This window comes from Solanum lycopersicum, chromosome 7, assembly GCF_036512215.1.
Source record: "Solanum lycopersicum chromosome 7, SLM_r2.1".
NCBI lineage: Eukaryota > Viridiplantae > Streptophyta > Magnoliopsida > Solanales > Solanaceae > Solanum > Solanum lycopersicum.
This window is the reverse complement of record NC_090806.1, coordinates 66,612,342-66,633,593: the sequence shown is the minus strand read 5'-3', so window position 1 is coordinate 66,633,593 and position 21,252 is coordinate 66,612,342. Positions and strand designations below refer to the sequence as shown.

The window sequence follows — 21,252 nt, the reverse complement described above, 5'->3', positions numbered from 1 at the left end:
ATTTTCCTTAAATTACATCAAAGATTCCCATTTTCTAGTAGTTAGTGGCAATTTTTAAATTAACCCAATTTACATCACAAAACAACAATTAAACCCCTGAAAAATCTGATAATCCAAGAAACGGTTGAAAGGCTTCAAATATCGCGCTTGATCATATATTTTAAAATTGAAATCTGACCTTTTAATTTCTAGTTTTTGAAATTTAAAGTCATATTAGAACATATATTTTACTTCAAAAAATTGATATTTTGTAAGTATAAGTTTTAAAACTTCCTCCCCAGAATATGGTCCTACGTGATGCGAATCTGAATTAGTCAGACACTAATATAAGTATCGAACATCGAATAAAAATAAAAAGATATTTTAAGGACCTAAAAATTGGTCTTGGTGAGTTTTTGAAACTTTAAATGTTTTACGAGAACTATTTTTCAAATATAATTCAAAATCTATGATAAAACATATTGATGGAAATAAATTATCAAACAGTACCTTCTCCATCTGTTTATTGGCCTAAAAATGGTACTCCGCATCAAGTAGTTGTATTTTTTCTATAGAAAGATAGGGTGACAGAACAACTCAGAATATGACAGGTTCATTGAATTAATCTTTTAACCTTATTTTTTGTCATGAACAGTCAGTGGCATACAGAATCTAAGGTTATTGTCAATTGTAATAAACTCCTTCTTTGTGGGTCTCCAGCTCCGTCTTCTATTTAGTTATGAGCTCGTTACATAGAATTTATTTAATACAATTTGTATTTTTTATATGGTATGTAAATTATTATATCGTAAATAGATTATCACAGAGTAGTCATTATAAAATGTTCAACAAAAAAGCAGAGTCGATGACAATATTATTTTTTTTATATGTGTTTTGCTTATTATGTGATTAAAATTTTCAACAGATAATTTTATATTCCAATCTCTTCAAATCTTGGGTTTTTAAATATAAATGTGACCCTCAAAATTTTGAGCCCACATAGACATGACATTCAAGAAGACTTCACTCCATGATGTTGATAATATCTAATCAATTTTCAATCTTTTAAAATAAAGTTTTTTTTGTTTACATACTTTCATATAGATAACTGTCCCTCTCTTACCAGAAAATTGTTCCTTCAACTGGCACTATAACTAATATATCCTACTCATGAAAAAGGTCTTATAAATTAGTAACTCATCATTCAAAGTTTGACTAGATAGGTTGCATCATTCGATCGGTAGTTGATCAGAGTTATATAGGTATTAATGATATAAAGATTAGTTACGAAGAAATCTATGTTACTACTTTTTTTCGTACAAAAATTAGTTATGTAAAATTTAGTTAAATTTTTCGTAATTTATCAACAAGGACTGTGGTGAAGTGATAAGTACGTATTTATTCTTAATGCAGTCTTGAATTCGAGTTTCCCTGAGTACAGAATCACCTTTATTAAGAAGCATTTTACCTTCACTGTGAAATTTATTTGCGCGAATCTGAATTTAGTCGGACTTCAATATGAGTATCAAACACCGAAAAGGAAAAAAAAGTTGTTAATTGTAACATAAAATTAGTTAGTATTTAAAGACTTCCACACTAATTAAATAACTACTTTCAACATTTTGTCCAATTTAACTAAGATCTTTCTATGATATATACATATAACTTTTTTCTTTCTTCACCAATCATTTAGCAAAAAGAATTTACAAAAATTGGAAAAACATAAAGGCTTAAATATTGTTGAACGAATATAAAATTAAATGCATTTTGACTTGGTAAGCCAAGGACTAATTATGTAGAAATTAGATTAGACCCACAAGGACAGGTCAATTTGTGTACCAATCCTTTTTTGGTCATAATTAACATAAACATTTAACTAATATGCCATTAAAAATGTCTAATCTTTCCCTTTCATCTTTTTTCAGGATAAAATAACTTTATATATATTCATTGGTGGAGCAGATGAACTATTTTCTTTAACATTAAATCATCTAACATAAAGTCTTTCTCAAAAAAATATCATGATTATTTTACTTGTTTTTTTTTTTGGACTAATAAAGAAAAAAGCACAATCATGAACGATTTAGGTTACACGATATTTTCATAATCTTTATAGGTAATTATTTTGTAGAGAAAGTAAAAAGAGATAAAGGGTCGTGACTCTTTGAAAGATTTTTTCGTGTTTGATTCATAAACATAAAAATATTAATTAAAAAAATATTTATATATAATTCAGATAAATAACATAAAATGTCAGAGGTGTGAATGGTCGGAATGAGACTATGTGGTTGAGGGCGCCGTCTAGAATATCACAATTAATGTAAAGTATCAAGTCATTTTCTTAAATAACGATTTTCCTATATATACCGCTTAGAAATTGACTCTGTATAGCCTAAAATTTGTCCCGCAAACGCCCCGCTTTATTGTCATTCCTACCAAGGGGTATTTCAAGTCAAAACTAAAAAGTTTGGATATCTTTTCCATTAAATTGCAATGTGGGTGGGGTGGGGTGAGGAGGGGGGGATTTGCGTTGAACAAATAATTGTAACAAAGGATATATGTTCCACGAGATACGTATAAAGTAAACATGTGTTTAGATGATTTAATTATTATCTGTATATTCTAAGGCTGCAAAATTTAGGCTAAATTTCTATATATATATTTTTAAAATTTAGGTTTTGGTCAAAATGAATGGAGACAAGTTTCACAAGGATTTTTAAAATATTAGCCGTAATATTAAAAATTATTTGCCAAACATTTATGCAACATTTGACTATATATATATTCTTTGTAGAAAAATCCAAAAGTATTTTGTTCCATTCCTAAAAAAAAATAAAATTAAAGTAGGTGAGCTACGTATGTAGATTTGAGAAACTCTTTACCTAACATGATAAGTGTTCTCATTATGCAAACTTCAAAGTAACTATATACATATATTACACATAACTATATAATATATTTAAGCATCGAATTTATGATTAGGAATTATTCGTGGTATTCTCATGTTTCCAAACAAAAAACATACATAATATCTTCGATAAACATACAAAATATTTTTTCACGTAAAAATTAAAATATTTGACTGATTCAGAGACTATGTTTTATCATAATATCTTTCAATTGTTCAACAATTTCTCCGACTTCTGCCTTTATAAGTTAGTGATAAAACTTCATGTACACACTTCTTTTCTACGTCTTCGAACCTTGTCTTATAAAATTATATATATATGTTGTCGATCAAACTTCTTTTTAAGAGTAGTCCTTATCGAAATTGTTGAGTCTTAATGTTTTCAGAACCTAACAATATATAACCTACTAATTTTTAGTGACACTTGTGCCTATAATACTATATATTTATAGGCCATAAAAGGTCAACAATGTCATGCTCCTATCATTATAATTGCATGTGCTCCTTCCTAGCCTTCTTATTTCCACAATTATAATAGCATAAAAAATCGAGTCAGATTCAGAATTTATAATTTTTATCGTAAATTTATCTAACTATTTTAAGATAATGTGATTGGATTTATAATTAAATGCTTCTAAATGTGTATATAGAATTTTAGTAAAAATTATTGAATTTATCGACTAATTATACAAGGAGGAAAATGACTAGCTATCATTTGAATACGACCCTAGAGCCAATACTTAACGTGTTTGAATTTTTTTAGAATATGATTCCAATAATGCACAATTTTTCTACTAAGATATATTATTTTAATTTAGAGTTGTTATTTTCCAGTTTCCTTAAACGGTAACATTCTGGAAAGTTTATGTGGAATTATAATGGACCTTATATGGTTCAGGCAGCAACAATTCATTGAGTGTTTAGTCAGATAATAATACTTTATATTGTTTTTTTTTATTTTTGACTTGATAAATATTTGATGCAGAGAATGATATATCAATAATTATTTTCATGTGATTAATTTTTTGAATTAGTTAATTTACATCGATGTATGTTATGGTGAGATAGTTATATCTTTTTATTGGTGTATTATTTAAGTTGTACATGTTGTTGGATTGTTGTATTTTAGAGGAAACAAGTTAAGAGTAATACTGTTAAATCGGTGTAGATTATGTTGTTGTGGCTTGAATCTCTTTAAAGAAAGTGAGATTTTCTTTGTCAGCCTAAAGATTTGTTTATTCATTTTTGACATTTTATTTTCAATAGTAATTTATTGTATTTGTGGTGTATTGCACCAGCACCCTTTATTCTTGATCGGATGATTCATGTTTTGAGCTTTGTAAATAAAGAAAATTTTGATAGGATAGTGTCCCCGAATAGATACTATAATGTGTGATTTAAATTTAATCAAATTTTACGACAAATGCTGAATAGTAATTGGGGGGGAAAATCCTTCCAGAAGACGACCTCTTTAAAGGGTAAAATATTATCAAATTCCATAAATTTATCATGATTAAGTAATTTAATGAAATTTTATATTAATTGATGGTGTAAATATTCCAAGAAAGAAAAAGAAAACACGCAAGACACGAATGTAAAATCATTAGAAATTTACAATCTTTTCAAAAAAATAAAATGACAAACAGGTTCCATTAGTTTAGAATAGGTTTAAAATAGTTCTTAGTTATATTCACCTTTAAGCAGATTTGGTCCTTTAAAATTTGTCAAATATGAGGATATTTATCTTCATCAAACATAAATGAACCTTGGAAGTTAGATTTAATGAGCATTGAAAACAATATCTCACTTTTAGAGGTGTAAATTTTGCAATTTGTGCTATTTTTTTTAATTTATTTATGATATCTGAAACAGTTTAGGTGTTGCACTTTTTAGAATTCAATGAGATTTTCTTGATATTTGTAGTTAAATTTATTCGAGAAGATCGAATATCTCACTTTTAAAAAAAATGTAAAGAACCAATATTGCTTAATACAGTAGTATTTAAGGGACTATTTTTTTCATAACCTAAACAGAAAGAACCATATTATAATATTTTCTTGTTTCCATATTTATTTTTCTCTTTATTCGATTTTTTATCTATGTCAGATATTCATATTAGAGCTTTTTAATTAATTTAGATTTATATTGTGTAAAATTCATTTAAGGAGGAAGCACTCTCTAACAAAAAGAAATTGAAAACTCAGAAACAAAATATCTATTAAAAATAAAAAATCTTATCCATCTTACAATAATCGGTATATGTCGTTTTCAGCATATCAAAGATATTCTTGAATATTAGAAACAATAATGGTAGTGTAAAACAAGCAGCAATAATATAAACAATCAAATGCGTAAGCAAGAAGAAAGAAGAAAAGAATATAACATTAGTATTCAATTCACATAAATAATTACGAAATTGATACGACTAATAAACAATTCACCTTACCTAGAATTAATTAAATATCTTCAAATAATAAAAACCCCAAATTACATAGACGCATAAAACTCATCAAAAAATAAGCATCTTCATTTAATATAAATGGTTAATCATCCCACATGCAAATAACTAAAAATAAAACCATATATCCTTCAACCCATCTCCTCCAAACTATGACACGCAACACACACACAAAAAAAAAATATTCAGTCCAGTTCAGTACATAAAACATCCCGTTTATGTAAGGTTCGAGAAAGAGTCACCTAAATCTATATATATATATATATATATATATATATCACTCGAACCTGTGACATATATACTACAAAAATACAATATTATCGTTGCTCCATACTTAAGACACTAGACTATATATAGTTCTAGTTAATTAGCTACACAGTTTTTAATTACACAAGAATAAATTAAAACATCATCATAATCAATACATATAAAGTCATAAAATTGCATTAAATGTTTTAGTACTTCACTAAATGCTCATGGCTCTCTTTTGTTGATCAATGATGCAACCATATCTTGAAATAGTCCATATTGATAGTCAGGGCCTAATTGAGGTTGTTGTTGATGATAATTATTATTATAGAAGGAATTATTTATAGGAATATTTGGATTATAGAAAATTTGTTGTTCATTTGGATTATGATATAATTGTTGTTGTGTGGAGGATAAAAAGGATGGAGATAATAAAGCAGCAGCAGCATTTCCTCTAAGAGTAGCTGGACAATGATGGTTATGTTGGCCTTCATATGTAGTGATCACAATTGATGGGTCTTCATATGATCTTTCAACACGTTTCTTCACACTACACTTTTGACTTGTGCACCTATAATAACTCCTACAACAATAATAATCGTACAAACGGCAGAGTGTCAGAATTTAAAATTTATAGATTCAGAGTAAGTTATTCAGTTCTATTCTATACAAAAATTATTGAATTCTGTTGAACCAGTTATCAATGAGCTAGTTCAGTCCTAGATAATAACAACAAAGGGTATTTGTAAACCTTGGACCAACTTAATAGTGTAAAGCAAGGTGTATATAATTATTAACAACTCATATTTTGATTGCGTGAAACAAGCTTTTGTGTTCCTAAATATCTAATCACCTCATTATTGTAAAACCAAACACTAAAACTAGACCATTTGAAAGAAGTTTAATTATTTCTCTAGCTAGGTTATAACTAGTCTCATATTTTTTTTTATGGATAATTATGTGTAGTTATCTTCTAAAATAAGATAACAATGATCAATATAATTAATTCGAAAGGCAGTATATAGAAGTTAAACTGGTTTGAGAATTAACAAATTACAGTTTTGAATTTATGATATATGTATATATATATGCATTCTTCTAGTGCAATTTACCTATGCAATTTTTATGACATATATGCATTATTCTTTTAGTGCAATTCATCTCTATTATACTAGTACTCTTTCCTTAAAACTATGTATAATAGAGATGAAAACTTAAGTAAACTTTTGAAGCAATTAAGTGCTAGTACTATTAATTAAGCTTGTTAATCCATTTCTAATAGTAATTTAGAAAAGAGTGTGATTCTAAAGAAAATATACCTTGGAAAAGGACTGTTCTTCACTGCCTTCTGACCATATTTTCTCCATCTATAGCCATCTTCAAGATTATCAATCTCACTCTTGGTCATAAATGCAAATCTTGGTTCCTTTTGTTTCTTTTCTCCTTTCTTCTTTGCCAATTTCCCCCTAAAATAATTAGCACAAACTTTAATTTATGCAATAATTTTTTTAAAAAAATAGTCCATCTTAACACTCAACAACATTATGCATGTACACAAGATTTCCAAATAAGCTAAGCACAAATCAAATTAGGAATAGTATATAAATAAAATTAGACTAATTGCCATGTTTTAATTTCTTCATTATTGTTTTTTATTATACATAACTATTTCATTTTGATGCACTTGAGTCAGAGTCTTTCAAAAAAAAGTCTGATCTCTACCTCCGCCTGATAGCTAGGATAAGCTCCGACTACACTCTACTATCCCTAGAATCTGCGTACACACTACTCTCCCTAGACCCTATATGTGGGGTTACATCCTTGTTATATTGATGTTTTTTGAGACTTTGGGTAAATAAAATTAGGGTTTTCTTGGCTTACATAGCTTAAAAAAGGGGGAAGAAGACTTAACTAAGGAAAAGGGTAGACATTAGATATTTTTAATTTTCCAAAAAATCAGTAGAAGAATAATAAGCTTGCAAAACTAGGAAGAAAAGTCTAGCCAATTAATAATCTAATAAATTAAGACTATAGTGGTCAATAACCTAATCTATTAATTAAGTAAGAAACTTCCTCACAATTTAAAGATGTGGCTATACTTTTATACTAGTACTATAGGACCAAAGAAAAAAATGACTTACACTTTCTTAGACTTATTATCATCATCATCATCATCTCCATCTAATTCACACTGATCATCATCTTTCTTGATTTTTGAAGAATCTTCTTCATGACATCCACCAACCTCACTATTAGAAGATGAAGAGATTAATGAATTAGGTGTTAATGGAATTTGATTATCAACACTATTAATATTCTTTCTAGAACATTCTTGATGATGATCTATTGATGGTTGTGGACAAACAACTTCAGAGGATGATGAACAATTATTCATCCCAAAAGCACTTGACAAAGTGTTGTAATGATCCATTGACCCTCCATGTAAACACTCTGTGAGATTACTCATATAAGATGAAGAATAGTCAAAATCATGATGATTATGATGAGGGTTTTGTGTGTTATTGGCTTGATTACCATAAATTGAGGGATTTTCACCAAAGAAAGGAAATGCATAATCATGATTAAAAGGGTTATTATCAGACATAGAGAAGCAAAAAAAGGGGGTTTTCTTTTTTGTTGTTGGGATCTAAAACACAAAAAAGAGTCTTGAACAAAATGATGAAGAGAAAATAACTCAAGATTCTTGAATTTATGCAATATTAACAAGAGCTATTGATTCTTGAATTTTCTTTTTTTTTTCTTTTCTTGGGAGTTGGGAAGTGTGTATGTATTACTATAGTTTAGAGTGGAAAAAGAGAAAGTAACTTGTTTAGGGAAAATAGAAATGAATGGTTCTTGCTCAACAAGAATAATGGGATATTGAGGTACACAACAAGCTATATAGTGTGTAACAAATGACCATAAAGCCCACTTAATGTGTGTGTACTAAGATATAGTCTTTATGGATTACCTTTTAATGGAACATAATATACTTTAATCAAAGGGAATTCCATTAATTTGGTACATGTATAGTTGAATAGGATCACAACTTTTTTGTCATCATTTCACAATTTGGTGTATAAATATAATAAACATTTTTTGTCATTTTTTACAAGTATGAATATGGATATATGAGGTTGTGGTTTTGCGGAATTAAAAATTAGTTCTATCATTAAAAATAAAAAGGGTAATGCACAAGTATTTCTTCAATCTATGCCCGAAATTTCATAGATACACTTATACTATACTAAGGTGCTATTATCCCCTGAAATTATTTTATTAATAATTTTCTATCCCTATTCGGCCTACGTGGCACTATCTTGTGGGCGAAATGCTGATTGATTTTTTTTCAAACAAGTGCCACGTAGGCCGAAAAAGGGTAAAAAACTACTTATAAAATAAGTTCTGGGGATAATAGGACTTTAGTATAGTATAAGTGTGTCTCTGAGATTTCGGACATAAATTGGAAGGGGTACTTGTACATTTTCCCAAAATAAAACTGTTGTATACATTAAAAAAAAATTTAGATCGAGTCCAATCTAAAATTTTAATCTATTAGATGAACGAGGTCTTTCATACTTAAATATAGTAATCGCTTCAAATTTGAGGACGTTCAGTAAATTCGTTTGTTATGATTTTTCTTCTTTGAATTCACGCCACAAAATTAAAAAGCATTTTGATACATTTGATATTTTAATTTAAAACTACAAAATTAAAAAAAAATTCTTTTCTTAAACTGCTTATTAAGTCAAATTATGTCCTTTTTTTTTTTAAGGAAGGTAGTAATACATGCGGTGAAAAAACATGTTGCAGTAATTTTTTCTTTTTAACAAATGAAGGACAATTACTATTTTAATTTAATTTTTTTGGTTGAAACTTATCTGTATTACTACAACAGCAAACTATATAGCTCAACTTGCATTAATCGTATTTAATTAATCTCAGTGAATTAGCTGCCTATGAGCACATAAGTCCATTAATAAGCAAGGTTTTTAATAAAGATTTAATTGATTTTTAGTGGGATTAGGTCACGAGAATTTCTCTTGTGAACCCGTTAATTAAATAATCTTACTAAAAATGTCATGTTTTCAATAGGGAAATACACTTACAAATGGTCCAAATATAATAAATTAATTTATAAAATAGATAATTTAATAATACAGAGGAAATTAATCAAGTATTTATCACTCGTGGCTAATCCTCTGTCATCTACTACTACATCACATGAACCATAAATTTTGGAGTAAGAATTAAGAAATCTATTAAATATTTTATACTTTTTAAAAATAAAATAAAATAATTCTTTCAAGATCTCGAGTGTTATAAATCAAGAAGAAAAATTAGAAAAGATTCAACCTTAACCTTAGCTTCCAATTATATATGTGTATATATATATATAAAACATTTCATTGGCTTCTAAATACATAGACTTGTTATTGTTGTAATTCAAACACTTTCGGTTAAACAACACATATAAAAATGAAATATTTTTAAACGAGGGAAAAATATTTCAATCCACATAGTCTAGAGTAATTTTTTTTTTCTCTTTGCGTATTCTAGAATCTTAATTATAAATATTATGACTTATTCCACTTTTTATATACTTTTTTAAAAATAATAAAAATGTCATTTTCAAAGACCTTCAAAAGTTTCAAGATAAACGAATACTTTACTGTTACTGATATTTTTAATTTGTATTTTTGAACAAGAAAAAACATAACAAGGAGTGTAGAAATCAAGTGAAATGATAGGATACTAACCTAATAATTTTGGTACAATTTGAAAAATAATAATAATAATAATTAAAAAAAAATGAAAGGTTGCCGACGTGGAAATTGTGGTCAAACTCAAACGCCTCCGGAATTACGGTCTGTTTGGTTGTAAAGTAATCAATCAATTTCTTCACACGTGTCACGAAACGGGCACCGCCATTTGACCCGTAAACATAAACACACTTGTCACGTGGGACAAATTTTCGTTTTCCACGCCTTATGTCAAAAAAAAAAAAAAAAACTTATACTTTCGATTCCGTCTGTTCTCATTTATACATCGTACTTATTAAAAATAAATAATATTTAATTATATTAAATATTAATTAATTATTAATTTTAATATTAACTAATGAAAGGTAAAATCGAAAAATACTTAAAAGTAGTTTTGAGAATTGAGTAATAATATGTTAATTTGAAGGATGAAACAAAAATTAAATTAAGATCAAAATGGAGGGTGTACTTCATCGTTCATTTTTATTTGTTATTAAAAGATAAGTATTTTTTTCTACGATTTATTATCAGTAATAAATACTTATTTTTTGGGACCTAATACTAAACGTCAGTTAATAGGGATAGTATGATAAAATAAATATATTAATATGTATACCAAGTTAAACAATGACAAGTAAAAATGAACATAGAGTATACTTGTTATTTCACAAATCAATTTATAAATAAAATTATTCTTCCTATTTTATCCTTAAAAGTTATTAGTCCTCTAAAGTATAAATTTGACCAACACATGAAAGCTAAAAGATTAAATCATATTTATTGATCAATTTATTTAATTAAAATAATTCAATTTTTGTAAAATTATTGAAACTTGACTTCAAATAAAATCACAAATAAAAATATAATAATAAACTTACGTAGTTTCTTAAGACTTCATTACGTCAATAAGTTATTTATGTTAACGTGATATTTAATGAAAAATATTCTATTGTTGATAATGGGATCACTATATGGTCCATTAATCTTGTTAGGGTTTATAGGTTAATACATATACATATATTTAATTAATTTTTTAATCTAAATACATAATTTATAGGAAAATGAATGAATTTCTGAATTTACGAATCACACCTAGCCTACCCTTGACTACAATATTTTAACCTGCAATCATGAAATATTGAAATACCAAAATAGAAGAAAGATTTTTTTTAATGGATTTTTTTTTTAAAAAAAATAAGAGAAATAAATTAGAATAGGAAGTATACATACAAATACAATTTTTTCAATTACTAAAAAAAATAAGATTAATATTTTAATGTACTTCTGTTGATAGATTCTTCCCACGTCATCCCGAACTTTGCGGCGTACTTCCATGCTGTTAATACAAGTAATTTTATTCTTTATTCTATTTGAAAATAAAATATAACTATTTCTCTCTGACGAGTATCAATTTGGTCGTAAACGAGTTATTTTGAAATAGTATCGCAATAATAAATTTAATCAAAATTAAAATATTTTTTTAGACCCTAAAAATTATCTCCTTTAAACATGTATATTTGCCCACATGAGCATAAAAATTAAATAGTAATGTTTCGACGTGGATAAATATATATATTTTTAGAATACACTATTAAATAGTCCAATAGTTAAAAATAGTACACTATTAAATAGTTCAGGGAGCTAATAGGTCCTCATGAAAGTTTAATATCTCAACAACAAATTCAATTAAAATTGAGCTATTTTTCAGATACTTATCACCAAATTTTATTCTTTTTCATCTCAAAATTATCTATTTTTATCCTTCGTACAAAACGAGCCTTAAAAAAGAGACAAAAATAAAATTATTTAAAATATCTCATTAATAAACTTCTTAAATATTTCTGTCAATTTTCCTAAAATAAAAAAATAAAAAGTCGTCCCACCAAATATATCCTAAATTTTAAAAAATGTCAATTTTTGTTCATAAGTACCTAAGCTTTTATTTTTATTTTTATATATATATAGACGAAATCTTCGGGCCGTAACACTTTTACCTTTATTTATTTTGAGACAGTTGCATTACATTATTGCCTATATATACGGAGAAAATAAAGCAAATTATACAAATTTTTAATGTTAACTTTATTCCTTAGAGAATGGTAAAGACGCACACATTGTCCCTAAAATTCATGACTTTTAGTTAAAACAATGATTCAATGTTCTCTCCATGCAAAATCATGTTAAATATAATAATTATATATAATTTAGATCGAAAAAAGCAGAGACGAATTTAAAATTTTAATAATTTGATTATTTATTTGTGTGTGGGAATTAATTAGAGCTAATCAAGAAAAATGATTATCCTAGAAAGTTTAATTAACTTGAGCAGACTTGTTTGATTAATATGTTCAAACCTCTTAATTAGTTTTTTTTTTCTTAACTTTCTGGTTACTTCTGGTACAACTTCTATTTAGTTATTTATTATTATTATTATTAATATTATTATTATAATAACAATAAAAATAATAAAATAATAAATAGGCACGTTTGAACTTCATCCTAATATCTATTTATAGTGGTACAAAGCTAAAGTTCATATGGAACTATATATTGCAAGTTGCAAAGGTCAGTATATATCTAACGTGGTATTTTATTAACCTTATAATAATAAAACATTTATACGTAGGCTGAAAAAATATGAATATATATTTTATGTATGTATAGTAGAAATTGAATTTTCTTTTTAAATTTATTTTTTATATATATATTTAAAGAAAATTCAGACTTTGCGTATTAAGATTTTAATATTATAATATATAAAGAATTATAAAAGACGACAAAAAAAATTAAAGAAAAAGAAGAAGATGAAGAATCACACGGACACACAGCTAGGTTTGAATTAGTGAATATAGTTGAAAAATTAAACCGTACTTGTAATGAGTGATCTTCGTGGTATATATATATATATTCAAATAAGTAATGATCATGAAAAAAATTATTGGACTAAAATAGTTCTAAAATATTCTTAATACAGTGTAATATATCGTCTACACATTTTCTTTAAATAATTTTCGTTACTCGTTGTATTGTATTATATTGTACTATTAGTTTAATTATAATGTTTCTTTGTGATTGTTAGTTACTTCAACTCTATTATATCATATTAAATCTACCGTTGGATGATGACAAAAAGACTTATTTTACGTAACGACTGATTTTGTAATATTTCATCGTTATCTTAATATTTCCTTCTCATTTTGTTTTTATTTATTATTTAATAGTTTTATTTTTCATTTACCCTACCTTAATTTTCATAGTAATTCTACAATGTATCCTATAGTTTCATAGGTTTGTAATTCCAATTATAAATATGTGACATTATATAATGACGAAAAATGATACAATCTACTTAAATATTTGTGTTCATTAAAACAATACGATCAAAACAATACATAACAACAATCCAAATTATACACTAAACTTGCATGATTTTTTTTTCAAAAGGTCTTACATCATTAAAAATATCATCCGCCTTAATTATATACAACATAATTTTTTTTCAAACTATAACAATAATGTGATACTTTATTAACTCAATATTATATAATAAATGTTATTTTTATGTTTTCTTTTTACAATGTTTTCATGAAGTAACCTAACCAGACATGCTATGTCCTTGTCTAATATTACTTTAGAATATTTTTATGGTGAAACAAAGTTTTCAAACTCTAAAATCTCAAACTAATCACAATTTAACATATATTTTTTCAACGAATTGAAAATTTCATCTTAAGGAACAATGTTTGTCAGCATCAACAAGATTAACGTTGTCAAATTTACTTTAAACTGTCATGTTAATTTTGTATATTGCTGACTAAAACTTGTGAGGCTTAATTGACTAAGTCTTGTAAAGAGAAAATATGTAAATAGTTTAGCATTAATTTTCTTTTAGAAAAAAAATAATAATACCAATTCTCAATTAGTTAGATTGCCCAATTGTTCTAATGAGTTTGTATCAATTGATCCAATATATTAATTTATCGAAAGTTAATTTAAATAACTTTTAAAAATTAGTCTATGTAAAGGATCCAACTCAAGCCTACACAAAATTAGAGAAAAGCAAAAGGCTCTGATATACTCTTCAACTTTGCTAATATATTGTACCTCGTTACAAAAATAACTCAGATATACTCGTAGAGTTACATAAATGGTCCATATATAGGTTTTTTGTCCAACGCGTATATTATGTCTAAATCACAAAGTTGAGGGGTTATTAGGTCCTTTTCTCTTAGGGAAATAACATTCACTAACCACTTTTCGATCCTGTATTAAGAAAAAGGTCAATGCCATGAAGTTTTGAATTCTACGAAATCAAAATCATGACGTGAATATCAGTAACTGAAAAGTGATTATTTGTGAAGTTTCGAATTCTACAAGTACAACATCATGACGTGAATATCAGTAACGGAAAAGTGATTATGTATTTGTGAAGTTTCGAACTCTCTGAAAAGTGATTATTTGTGAATTTTTAGGCCGCGATGAATCGGCTACGTCGATTTTGCGCGCATGTAACGGAATAGTAGGTACTATAGTTATACTTAAAAGATTTGGTTTTTGGGCTTATCTTTAGGAGTGCCCCACACAACCAAAAGGACAAATATTGTTAAAGCAATATACACAATCAACTACATGTGATAAACTCTCTTCTATCTCAATCATTGTGAATCAAAGATATTATTTGTGGATACAAGTTAAAGAAAAATTCTACTAGTGATTTGATTGATTTTCCCAAAAGAGGGGACCAATAAAGAGAAAAACAAACTCCAGCTTCACTTGTACAATGGACCATCTTTCTTTAATCTGTTACAATAGGGATATGTGATAATTGCAAAGTTTGTTTCTTTAAGTACAATGATCAGAAAAATTAACCATATGTAATCATTTTAGATTACCTTGAATTGTAACCATAAAAAGGGGAATAACTTTCACTAATCATGGAAAAATCTAATCTTCCATCACATAATTCCTTCTTATTTTTATAGTAGTTTTTGTTTTGGCCAACTTACGTGGATCTTGATTAATTTAAGAGCGACTAAGTCTTAGGCAGATGAAAAAAAATCCGTATAGTAGTTTTTGCCTTGCTAGGGAACCTCATAGTTAAAATTTCTAGGCTTTTAAGCTTGAAAAATAGTGGATATAATACCTTAAGCGAACCCAACATCACAATGAAAGAAAGTACAAAGTTCAATAAGACTTAACACAAGCTCACATAGTGTGCAATAAGCACACAATTGGGCTTGACGATGACACGGCTCCCATGGGACAAATTTGCGAGGCTTGTTGGATCAAAATAGACGATATATGTCATAAGCTTGGATCGTGGAGACACACTTTATGGACCATTAGGCCACCCCCTTGAATGCTAACGAGACACACTTGTTTAACAAAAATATTTTACAAGAACACATGGAGGAAACTGTTGTGAAGAAGTTTTCTACTCTGACCTAGAATAGAGACAAGAATGATGATCAAATTGTATTTAGAAAGGACAATAATAACACATAATCCTCAAGACATATCTGTACATAAACAATCTCTCCTATTACTCTCTTTCCTAGTATGACATAGCAATAAGTCCTCATTTCCATGCACTACCTGCCAACAGAAGCACTGAAAGAAGAGCCAATGCTTCAATTACCATTCTGTCATTCAGAGGAATCTTTTCAGAAAACCAACTTGGAAATATCCTTCATTGGGTTACTGAAAGCTTTTAAATCTCAATGGAGGGGTTGGTGTGGGTTTGGGGGGGGGGGGGGGGGGAATATGATGCAATTATACATTCCACTTGGAGTCATGTGCATGTGTGTCAGAGTCCCTATCCAAGAATTGTATCAGATGTGCTGCTATCTGCTCTCCCCACCTTGCTTTCCACATCAGCTGAGCTGCTGCAACTTTCCTTTACTGATTCTATCTCCATGCTGGCTGTTCTACTTCTCCTGTTTCGTCGATCCTGTACAAACATCAAACAATGGTTTCATACGCGACAAGGTATTGTAAATGACAGAGTGGTCTTACTACCACGATCCACAGAGATTCAACTCTTTGTTAAAAATCTATTTGATCAAGAACCGCTTTCTATGACTACCCCGTGGAAGAACCAAAAAACATAGAATGTTATGTCCAACCATGTAAAATGAGCTTAAAAGGGTGACACAGGCCGAGGGATTTCATATAACAGACATCAACTTTGGTTGGAGTTGAGGTAAAGTTGTACCTGGATATTAAAGTATTCAAACATTTAGACTGTGCACTAAACAAAATGTCCTTATGCCTAGTGATTCGAACGAAAAAAGATAAAATTTGGACATAGTGCAGAGTGAGAGAGGTATTATGAAACCTTATTGAGGCTATGTCAGCAGTTCACATGGACCAAATACAAGAGCAGTACTATTCACCATAAAAAACAGAACTTCCACATTACCCAATATTCTTTTTCAATTAATTAAGAGATTGTACTCCTTTATGGATAGGCAGAGCTAGAAAAGCTTAAAGTGTTTCATATGAACAAATGTTTGGAATACTATATGTAACTTCAAAACATCCACAGGGGTTGGGTTCATGTTGTTTAAAAGGAAGTTAAAGTTGTAGCCAAAATGAAGAAAGAGGAAAAGACGAAATCATATTGAGTGGGGAGATATGGAAGTCAGGAATGGACTGTACCTCGCGATATGGAACTTCTTCAGTTTCAAGCATTCTAACTACTTGGCTCATCCGGGGTCGTTTTTCTGAATCAGGATCAACACATCTAAGTGCAACCAGAAGTGCCCGTTTCAGAGCACGAGTACTAGGCCTAACTTCAATATCAGAATCCACAACTTCCTCGGCCCTTCGATTTCCAACCATCATTTTGAGCCATTCAACAAGATTAACCTTCAAAAATTAATATAGGGTAGTGCAGTTAGTAAGGAAATTACACATTAATAAGCATCACATCACTAACTCTAGGTACCTCATTAGCAGAACGGCTGTAGTCCACAGGATCTCTACCAGTCACTGCTTCTAGCACTAGAACACCAAAACTGTAAATATCGCTCTTCTCATTTAACAATCCAGTATTAGCATATTCTGGAGCCACATATCTGGAATTCAAATGAGAAAGAAATCTGAGTATTTCATAATAGAAACACCTCATCAAGTGCAAAGGTGGACAAGGGTAGGAATGAAACATCTTTAGACAGAGAAGTTCGTACCCAAATGTACCCATGACTCGGGTGGTGATGTGGCTCTCTCCTGAGTCTAATAGTTTTGCCAATCCAAAATCAGAGACCTTGGCATTGAACGCGTCATCAATCAAGATATTACTAGACTTAATGTCTCGGTGGATTACTTTAGGTTCTATGGCTTCATGCAAGTAAGCAAGCCTGCAAATGGAACAAGTTCCATATTAGTGTATAATAAACCTAGTTGTCATTTATCTCTTTTCATACTAAAACAATAGAAAGCGCAGTAAGAAAGTAGTCAGAAATGCAAAGGCTTATAGCATCATAGGAGTAAAAACCTGCCTAAATCAAGGCAATGACTTAGCTTACGATGAGTTAAAAGAGACTGTGCAGCAGAAATAGGTCATTCACAAAAACGGAATGTCAAGTGAAATAACAGAACTAAAGTTGTCAATCGGTTTTTATCAGGGAAACTTACGCTTTTGCAGTACCAAGGAGAACCTTCACACGGGCTTCCCATGTAAGTGTACCGTGATGTCTCATAGCTCCATGCAGCCACTGCTCCAAGTTTCCATTATTGACATACTCATAAACCAGCATCCTTTATAGCCAAAACAAAGCAAATTGTTAACGGAAGTATAACTAAATTGAAATCATGGTGGTTGACATTGTGAATAAAGAGTCATCACACACAAAACTTAACATACTGAAAGAACTGCCATGATTTAAAATGAAAAAAGAGAATACCTGTGAACGCCTTCAATGCAATAACCAAGAAGACGCACTAGATTCTTGTGTCTAACATGACCAATTGCCTCTACTTCAACCCGAAACTCTTTCTCAGCTTGGCCACTGTGGAGCAATTTATCATTAGATCATAAATAATAGTCACTCATGGAGATGTATGTACAGAACCTGTATAAGCACTTCAAAATCATACTCACAGATTATTTAGGAGCTTCTTTACAGCAACTTCTGTACCATTGATCAACCTTCCTTTGTAAACCACACCATATCCACCTTCGCCAAGCACATTCTCAGCAGAGAAACGATTTGTTGCAAGTTCAAGATCTCTAAGCGTGAACCAATGGCCCCACCCGAGCTGTGAGACTTCTGGCAAGCCAATCAAAGGAGAAGGCATTGCAATACCATAGGATGGTTGTTTTCGCACTGTTCCTGAACTTCCCTCTTCCCCTGACTGTGAACTAAAGCCCCTTTCATGATGATATATTGAACTACATTGGCTGATGTTATCAGCATCACTTGATTTGCTCCTACCCAAATGGACTAACATCTTCTCCGACGTTGTTTCATTTGGTTTATCGTGAATAGTTAGAAACAAGCTTTCAGGATGATCATGTACATTCGCAGCACCTACTCTATCAACCTTAATATCCTTAGAAACATGGGGTATTTGGCAATGGGAATACCCGTCCAACGTCCTTCTAGATTTTCTCCTACACGTTACCCATATCGACAACATACATAGTATCCCAACGATAAATACACCAACACATAACCCCATTACAACCCATAGTTTGAGACCCAAAAATGATGTCTTCCTAGACAAATCACTTTTCAAGTCCCCAGAAGACATTTCCAGCACAGCAGATTAAAAGAAATCAAAATTCCAGACTCAGATTTACTCCATTGCCCCCTGTGAATTCCACAAATAATTTAAGATTTAACATTTCTACAATTGTGGCTTGCAATAGTACATTTTTAATGAAACAAAGTAGATGGTCCTGTCTAAATTAGGAGTATTAAATTTTCAAGTACAATAAGTTAAAGTTTAGACATTGACAAATCAACTAAACTATGGGCAGCTGACATCACAATACAACTATTCCAGAATTTCCAGTAAATCAAATAGCGGTTAGATTCAGAACAGTAAGCACAAAAACTAAAACACTTACCCTTCCTGATTCAGCAAATCAAGAATCCATATGAACAATAAAAATCACTACTTCCAACAAAAAAAACTAACTTAAATCTGTTCAAAATGGGCACAAAATCAAGAAAAGAATGACTTCATACAGAAGTTAAAAAAAAAAAAAAAGTTGTTACCTTTACACCAGTGATCTACAGAAACCAAACTTAACCCCCTTGATCTTCTTCCTTAAGAACCCAAAGAAGCAAAGAAAGTTTCTCTTTTTGCTCAAACAGAAACCCAAAACACATAGATAAGCCAATGCAGAAGTGAAAACCAAAAGAACCCCACAAAAGCCAAGAAAGCTAACAGTTCAGAAGAAGAAGGATGTCAGCTGAAATGGGTCAAAAAGAAACAGTGAAAAAAAAAACAGAAGCTAAAGCAACTGTTCAAAGAAAACCAGACAAAAATCCAATCTTTGTGAAGAAAAACTAGAAAAACTTTATTTTAATGGTGGGTTAAACAAAATGGTTGGTGGGTAATGTGAATGTAGAGGCAATATGGACCTTAAAAAGCTGTAAAGGTGGAAGCTTTGTTTGCAATGGAGGAAATCTATGCTAGAGAGAGAGAGAGAGAGATAAAGAGGTGAGGTTCTTGATTTGGGGTGGGTGGTGTTAGTAGAGAAGGAAAAAAAAAAGAATAGTAAAGGAAAAGCAAAAAATGAGTACAATAGAAGAGAAATGCATTAATGGGTTGGATAGGCAACAATTTCTAGAAGAAAAATAAAAACCATATTGTATAATGTTTTTATACATATATTATTTTTTCCAAGTCATGTAAAAAATACTTACAACTAATAGCATATATATATAATATCAATTAAGTTTCAAGCTATCGTTTGGTAGCTACTAAAGAAATAATTTTTTTGTACACTAATTTCTGTATAAGTTATGTAATGTTTGATAGCTAGTTTTAAAGTTAGTTGTTTAATTTATAATTTAAAAGTGCTTATATTGTTGAAGAAGAAGGAAGTTGGCGATTCGAACATGTCAAAAGAACAGGTCTAACGCAGTTGACTGACGTATTTACAACAATGTTGTAAACTCATCCGTCAACTTCGCTGAACTTGTTCCTGCGACATGTTCCAATCGTTAAATTCCTTCTTTTTCAACACACATAACTAATATTTTAAAAGAATGTTTATATCTTAATTTATACAAAATAAAATAGCTAATACTCGTATTATTATTATTATTATTATTATTGCATAATAATGTGAAAGAATGAAAGGCTTTTTCTTTTGGGGAAGTGAGTCAACTCAACAGGAGGAGGAAAGTGATAAGTCTAAATCTATAATTAAGGCTTAATGTAATAATCAATGTGTATTTACTTTATTACCCTTTAGTCTGAAAAAAGAAGTTCTCTTTTTCTGTCATTATTAATGATATATACATACACATTACATTTTACCTTTTCACAGTTGATGCTATCAAAAAAAGTAGAAATTATTAGGCAACAAATGAGATGATCTATAGGGTTATATTTGAATTCTTCGATAAAAAATTACATAATTTATATATATTGAGTATAAAATTAGAGATCGATTCAATAATTTAACACTGAAAACGAACCTTTACACCCAAAGCATGGCTGGCAATTACTCTACTTAAGCAACCTACACAAGCTATAAAGCTACTACTACTTCAAAGACTTTTTTCCTCCTCCCAATGAGGTCACAATTAAGGGTTATTTAAGTCATCTTAATTTTTACAGCAAATACAAAATAAAAATATGACTTATGAGATGAATTGACCAAATATTTTGTTTCTTTCGGTGCCGTTACGATTAGTAAAAGACAGTATTAT

At 29.3% G+C, this 21,252-nt stretch overlaps 2 protein-coding genes across 2 annotated transcripts; both read right to left on the bottom strand.

The window, feature by feature from the left end:
- Nucleotides 1–5,819: 5,819 nt before the first annotated feature.
- Nucleotides 5,820–8,199, bottom strand: LOC101248692 (WRKY transcription factor 30). The gene is made up of 3 exons (NM_001279337.2): nucleotides 7,736–8,199; nucleotides 6,914–7,060; nucleotides 5,820–6,177 (listed from the first exon to the last, which is right to left on the bottom strand). The coding sequence occupies exons 1-3, from the start codon at nucleotides 8,197–8,199 to the stop codon at nucleotides 5,820–5,822; spliced, it is 969 nt and encodes a 322-aa protein (NP_001266266.1).
- Nucleotides 8,200–15,819: 7,620 nt separating this feature from the next.
- On the bottom strand, nucleotides 15,820–20,225 carry LOC101248989 (probable receptor-like protein kinase At2g42960). The gene is made up of 8 exons (XM_004243160.5): nucleotides 19,585–20,225; nucleotides 18,462–19,174; nucleotides 18,265–18,369; nucleotides 17,996–18,118; nucleotides 17,548–17,718; nucleotides 17,307–17,436; nucleotides 17,018–17,227; nucleotides 15,820–16,307 (listed from the first exon to the last, which is right to left on the bottom strand). The coding sequence occupies exons 2-8, from the start codon at nucleotides 19,112–19,114 to the stop codon at nucleotides 16,173–16,175; spliced, it is 1,527 nt and encodes a 508-aa protein (XP_004243208.1). The 5' UTR covers nucleotides 19,115–19,174; nucleotides 19,585–20,225; the 3' UTR covers nucleotides 15,820–16,172.
- Between the last annotated feature and the right edge of the window lie 1,027 nt (nucleotides 20,226–21,252).

Coding starts and splice junctions, on each gene's coding strand:
- LOC101248692 (NM_001279337.2), bottom strand. CDS start 8,199: ATGTCTGATAATAACCCTTTTAATCATGATTATGCATTTCCTTTCTTT. Junction 7,061..7,735: donor GATAATAAGTCTAAGAAAGT/GTAAGTCATTTT, acceptor TAATTATTTTAG/GGGGAAATTGGCAAAGAAGA. Junction 6,178..6,913: donor AAGAACAGTCCTTTTCCAAG/GTATATTTTCTT, acceptor TTATTGTTGTAG/GAGTTATTATAGGTGCACAA.
- LOC101248989 (XM_004243160.5), bottom strand. CDS start 19,114: ATGTCTTCTGGGGACTTGAAAAGTGATTTGTCTAGGAAGACATCATTT. Junction 17,437..17,547: donor CGAGTCATGGGTACATTTGG/GTACGAACTTCT, acceptor TTTGAATTCCAG/ATATGTGGCTCCAGAATATG. Junction 16,308..17,017: donor AAGAAGTTCCATATCGCGAG/GTACAGTCCATT, acceptor ATGTTTGTACAG/GATCGACGAAACAGGAGAAG.